Source organism: Puntigrus tetrazona, chromosome 11 (assembly GCF_018831695.1).
Source record: "Puntigrus tetrazona isolate hp1 chromosome 11, ASM1883169v1, whole genome shotgun sequence".
Taxonomy (NCBI): domain Eukaryota; kingdom Metazoa; phylum Chordata; class Actinopteri; order Cypriniformes; family Cyprinidae; genus Puntigrus; species Puntigrus tetrazona.
The window spans coordinates 5,376,660-5,382,823 of NC_056709.1; the positions used below are offsets into that span (position 1 = coordinate 5,376,660).

At 36.3% G+C, this 6,164-nt stretch overlaps 1 protein-coding gene across 1 annotated transcript in view; it reads right to left on the reverse strand.

The window, feature by feature from the left end:
• Positions 1–5,869, reverse strand: part of kcnab2a (potassium voltage-gated channel subfamily A regulatory beta subunit 2a) — a 28,870-nt gene extending 23,001 nt beyond the window's left edge. The window contains 1 exon segment of the mRNA XM_043252702.1: positions 5,069–5,869. Coding sequence (XP_043108637.1) covers positions 5,069–5,282 — 214 coding nt within the window. The 5' untranslated portion in view covers positions 5,283–5,869.
• Positions 5,870–6,164: the final 295 nt, after the last annotated feature.

Sequence of the window (6,164 nt, forward strand, 5' to 3'; positions counted from 1 at the left end):
ATTGAAACTTGTTATGTTAAGTAAACAATAACTGACTTTGGTCTGTCGAATTCTTTGAAAATAATGCACACCCAAAGTAGTGATGTGACCAAGTGAAAGTGTATTATTTTCTAAGAATTCAATGAAACAAAAACAATAATTTCACTTATACTATGGATAACAAACCTCAAGACATTGGTCACATTTTATATTCAAAGGCATTTGTCCAGTTTTTGTACATAAAACAGGACTAATTTCTTGAGGCTTGTGACTGTCCTACTGACAGCCAATTTAATAACACCGTCATGGTCCAGAAAAGTATTAAAGACATTGTCTGAATAGTCCATCAGTGGTTTGACCGTGACGTTAAGAAGCTACGAGAATGCTTATTGTACAGAAAGAAAACCAACAAGATGACTTTATTCAAATATTTTGCACTGTAACGTCACTGTAGTGCCGTTTTGGAGAGTATCCGCTGTACTCAATCAGCGTACGCACTTCTATGTCAGTCGTGATGCACAGATGTACTGCTTAAGTCCATTTACGCTAAAGAAGCTTTTTCATTTATGATTTGTCATTAAAAAATGGTATTGTAAAATCAGTACAATGAATCGAATTGCATTGTGAGTTGAACTTTTCCTGTGTCATCAATGTAACTTGTACTTCAGATAATGTTATTTAAATAATGTTTATTTAAATAATCTAACCTTTTTTCGTGCTCATCAGAAAAATTAAATCCAAAACTCTGATCTAAAATAGTCATGATCACCTAGCAGGTTTTGCAAATAAAATACTGTCATTCAAACTAATGGTCTAATTTCTAACAGTTACATCTCAGTTACTCACCTCCTGCAAAATGCCCAGGTAATCTAAAGCCAATATGAAACTCTTTGCAGCCCATTTTACTTCTGTATTATGAAGTATTGATTAGTATCTGTCTGCAACACAGCTGAAAACCTCTGGTTGAAATTTAAGCACCCTTGGTGACATCAGCTGAAATGAAAATCCTTTCAGAAGCAGAGCAACGATTTGATGAAAGATTATAAAGATTATAGTGTCTTTTACAGTTATGTGCACTAATAATTTTTGTTCAGTGAGACCAAAAATAAGTAAACTATAATTAAACAAATGGATATTTCAAAATGATTCAGATTTGTCCTCTGAATGGGAGTACTGCTTGGCAAAGTACACAGCTGGAGGTTTCAGATCGTTTTTATGGAAACAGATGCAGTCCACACCATCAACACAACACAAACTATGGAGATAAATAAAAACGTTTATTTATGGTAGAGCCCAGGATTTATTAAATCTATTCCTAGAGCGTGAGAAAAACAGTGACATTGCACATTTTTAAAGCGCAAACATGCCTTAATTACAAGCCTTAATTAAAAGCTATCAGCACCGCACAGAGAGCACAACATACAGCCATCCATCCTCAGTTCAGAAGCAGGAAAAAAAAACCCTTAGAGTGAGGAGTGAAGGGTTACACATACTCTCTCCTAAAGCCTTAAATAGAAATGCACATGTGAGACGGAGCGTTTATAGTGCAATTGTGTGGCTTTGTAGAAGCAAAGGCTGCAGTTTGTTTCTCACAAACATTCATCAGGCATTATTTCATGTGGGAGTGAGTCTGAACTGAAGGTAGTATCAGTTATAGTGAGATCCAGAAGTGCAATAAAATCTCTCAACACGCCTACTCTTTAACGCCTTAACACTTTAACGCTTACTGCGCCGTCTTACATCTCTTAACACTTTGATTTTAGAACTTCCAATTATGTTTCGCAGATGCTATTTAAGTGCATTTGGTGAATGTCAGATATACAAGTCGTTTTCTAAACATTGTTTCCAGGGAAACCTTTTATAATAAAATCTATGGTCTTGAAACTGATTTATTATTTTGTACTAATCAAACATTTTAAAATCACATAAATCTTTGACGGTCACAGAGCTTCAAAAGCATGAATCATCGTTTTTGCACCAATGCTGCGTTATATATATATATATATATATATATATATATATATATATATATATATATATATATATATATATATATGAAATTGGGTTGCAAACACATTTCATGTTGCTTTGCATTAGCATTTTTTGTTTAAATAGATTTGTTTTGCAGAATAAAGGAAAGATATAAATAAAGAGGTTTGAGGCCCATTTTGCATCACCTAGCTTAATAGGATATCCTCCACAAAATCATAAGCCTGTTTTACCCAAATTATTAATTGAATCCTGACCGGAGCCATGTAATCTGTCCACACAGCTAAACTGAAGCAGCTTCACAGAAAGCGAGTGGATAACATAAGGTTAGAGATGTCAAGCAACTTCAATCTACAATATATGGCATCGTTCCCAATTCTACACTCACTGGTACAATGTCTTTGTCTGTCGTACTGTGGAAAGTGCCCAGAGTAATACTGCACGATCTGGACTGGGAAAGATGCTGGTTAATTGAAAGCTCCAACTCCCCCTTCCCTCCTCTCCAGTCCCCTCTCTTTACAATGGCCCTGTCTGCTTCGATTCATCTGGACAGAATGAGATTGTGATTGGAACTGACTAAAGAAAATTACACTAGGTGAGACAAAGGTGTCGGTCTGCCAGAGTGAATCCTGGAAAACAGGACTGGAAGGACTTTTGTCCATTTGGGAGCACAGAGTAAAAGGTAATCATACTGAAACACAAATTTATTTTTCCAGCAATGGAAAAATGTGGCATGAACACCCTTTACCTGCAGTTCTTTACCTTTAAAAATAAAGTTTGTGTAACAATGCCGTAGAATAATTTTTTTTTTTTTGGTTTTGTAAATTAATGAACAATTCTTTAAAAAAAAAAATTTCTTAGTCCGAATAAGTGTTTTAATTAACCCCTATAATAAAAATAATAAAAAAATTATGAAACAATTATAATAAAAAAAGCTTTTGTGCAGGAAATACTGTGTAAAAGTTAAACCAATCAATGCCAATAAAGAACCTTAAAACCGATCTCTCTCACTGTTATCATTTAACAGTATACTTTAATCAGTTAACAATTGTATGCCAAATAGATGGTGTTCTTCTGAACTTTCGATTAATCAAAAATCATGAAAGTCACATTTTCCACAAAATATTAAATAGCACCACTGATGACAACAAATATTTATGCAACAAGATAACATAATTCACCCGTGCACATTATTCCAACAAAAATATGTTCATCCAAATATTTAACTAAAATAGAACACAAAAATTACATTTTGTGCAATGGAAAGATTCCATGTATGTTATAAAAAAACAATGCCAATAAAGAACTTTATTTTAGTTTAGTAGCCAGAAGCTTCTTTTGTGTTCATTACATCTCATTAAAAGTGGTCTGTGATGTAACTTCCTGTGCTGAAGTTTCAGATTCTTGAACCTTGAGTGCAATGGCCCACTTCTGCTACCAACAGCTCTAGGGAGTTAATATGGCACATCATTGAAACTCACCCTGACAAGAGAGCAGTGCTTCCCGGGCTGTGTCTTCCTCTGGGTATTTGAGCACAGTTTTCAAACACACATAAACAAACCCTCAAAGAAACTCCAAGACACTGCCCACAGTCTTTCATCACATATACATGAACTCTCCGTATGTTTAAAACACACATTCACAGTAGCATTCGGTGGGTCTCGAAGCATCATTACAGCTCAAAGCGATGCTCTAGTTTATCCACATAGACCCACATTCTCTGGCAGAAGATCAGATGCTGACCTTGCAGTCAATATGGGGGGCTTCTAAGAGCCGGAAGGATCTTTGACTATTGGCATGGGGGGATCACTCTACGACCTCAATCTCAAGACAACAGAAGGGGCTGGTATCAAATACTGCTTGCCTCAGAGAATTTAAAACAATAGCAAGAAGATCCACATAAGTTGTTCTCATTTTAAAAGCCTAGTTCACACAAAAATGCGTATGTCATTACTTCTGTCTCTTCTCTGCATTTCTCTTCTTCTCTAGCTTGCTACCTAATTTAGCTGTCTAATATATAAGCACAACACAATTTTTTGTTAAATGTAAAAAAAAAAAAGAAAAAGAAAGAAAGAGCTGTGCAAAAACCTTCCTCTTTTGTTTCTTAATGTGTTCCAACATAATGAAGATTTCTTCAAAATAAGAAAATGAGCTCCAAGACAGTGACATTGTATGAAGCAACTTATAATGAGTGCATAAATGAATATATGAAATTATCAAGGTCTAGCTAACTCTCTCGCTTTACAGAAATGAATATCAAGCTTGACATAAATTGGAGCCTCTGACAACAATCATTTCGCAATCCTGATTTTAAATAGGAAGGAAAGATCACACGCCTCCATTAAGAGCTGTTATTAGGATTTTTCTGCAAATGAACATGACAGCTGAAAGCAATCTGGCAGTGTTTCCATCAGTCATTATGTAAATTAACAAATACTTACAGGTTTGTTGTTAACGAATGCAGAAAATGTTACGTTTGAAAGATAGAAAATGAAACTCCTAATGAAAATTTAAAAAAAAAGGCTTTAAATTACATAATGAAATTATATAACAATATTATATATTATAAAGACATAAGAGAACGGTTCTGAGACAAGTATGTCAGCAGTAAATTTTGATACAAAGCTCTGGGATTTTTATGGAAAAGCTGACAGCAGCAATGTAGGAATATTAATCTAGTCTGCCAGTGGCTCAATAGGCTTAAAATGATTAAGAAAAAGAGTGTTCATTATTTTTTTAACAGTTAAAGCTTAAATTTGCAGAATGATTTGAAGTGTAATAGTGAAATTGACGGGGCTAATATATACAACATTATATGCAATCAAAGCACTTTATCCAATTACAATAGCTGAAATGCATATATGGACGAGCATATTCTCATTTTTATGCTATTGAGCCTGATAGGATCATTCAGCACTGTCCTCGAAAAAGAGTTAAAATGATGTAAATGCTACCATTTCTTCCTAAATTGTGTTTATGCTAAAATATTGTTTGTGAACAATCTAATAGCATATACATACCACGAGTAAAATGTTTCACATTATCAAAATTTTTTTAAATAACAGTCGCAAAATAAACCCTTCTTTCATTACATTAGTATCCTACCTATACTTCATGCCAGTTCTCATGCTTTGGTCGCTTGAAGAAGGGACGCTCTGGACAGAAAGCTGCCCGAGGCTCCTGGCCACCATGGCCACGGCTTTGAACTTGCTTCGGGTACCAGTGCTGGGACTGTTGGCGTTTTGTCGATTGAGCCTATCATCCGTGCTGCGGCTCATGGACCGGTGGTCTGTGCAAACAAACGACACCTGCATTCTGTCTCAGAGGATGCACGTTTATCACAGAGCAAATTCAGGAAGAGAGTGCAAAGTGTCTCCAAGAAACAAAGCCAAGTCAGCCGGATCCAGATCCTCCAGAGAGCAAATTTAAAAGTTCCTCGGTCCTGCTGTACTGTGCAAAGCACTCCTGCTTGGAGAATATCAAACTAAGCTTAACTAGAAAGGCAAAGTGCTTATAAAGCGATGTCCACGACTCATTTCAGTGCTTTCCCAACTGGCACATCAAGTTCACAGCTCGTTTATCACATAGCCCGCTGCTCAAGACCACCTGCATGGCTTCCATCTCACATAAAAAAAGGTTCAGAGCTTTTTCTGTGCATTCAAATCCTCCGATCAGAGATGCTGCTTATCCAAACACACAAACTGGTTTCTTTGCAATCTCAGCTCACTGCTTCGGATCACTCAGGAGCAGCAGCACACGAAGCAGACTTCAAACATAAAATAACAAACTGACACAATGGATGAGATGCCTTCTCATGTCTCGTCCTGTGAACACTGTATCTGACAGCCACTGAGATACCTCATATGCACTGGTGCTCCTCCTCCTTCTCCTCCTTAGCGGAGATTAAACTTACAAGTGCATTCAGAGCGCGAGACACAAAGAGGCAGAGCTTGAGTGAACGAGTACGAGAGGGTAGGAGGAGCAAACGGCTGAAAGAGAGAGTACAGAAACGCCAAATGTGATGGAGAAAGAGAGAAAGAGAGAAAGGGAGTGTGGGAGGGTTTGGTCTGCACTGATATTTCTTTAAGGTTTGTACTAATATTTGCTCCACTTATTTGTTTTCATTGCAAACGGTCTGTAATTGCAGCTGTAAATGCTTTGAAAAATATGATTTACTTTTAATGTGAATATTATAT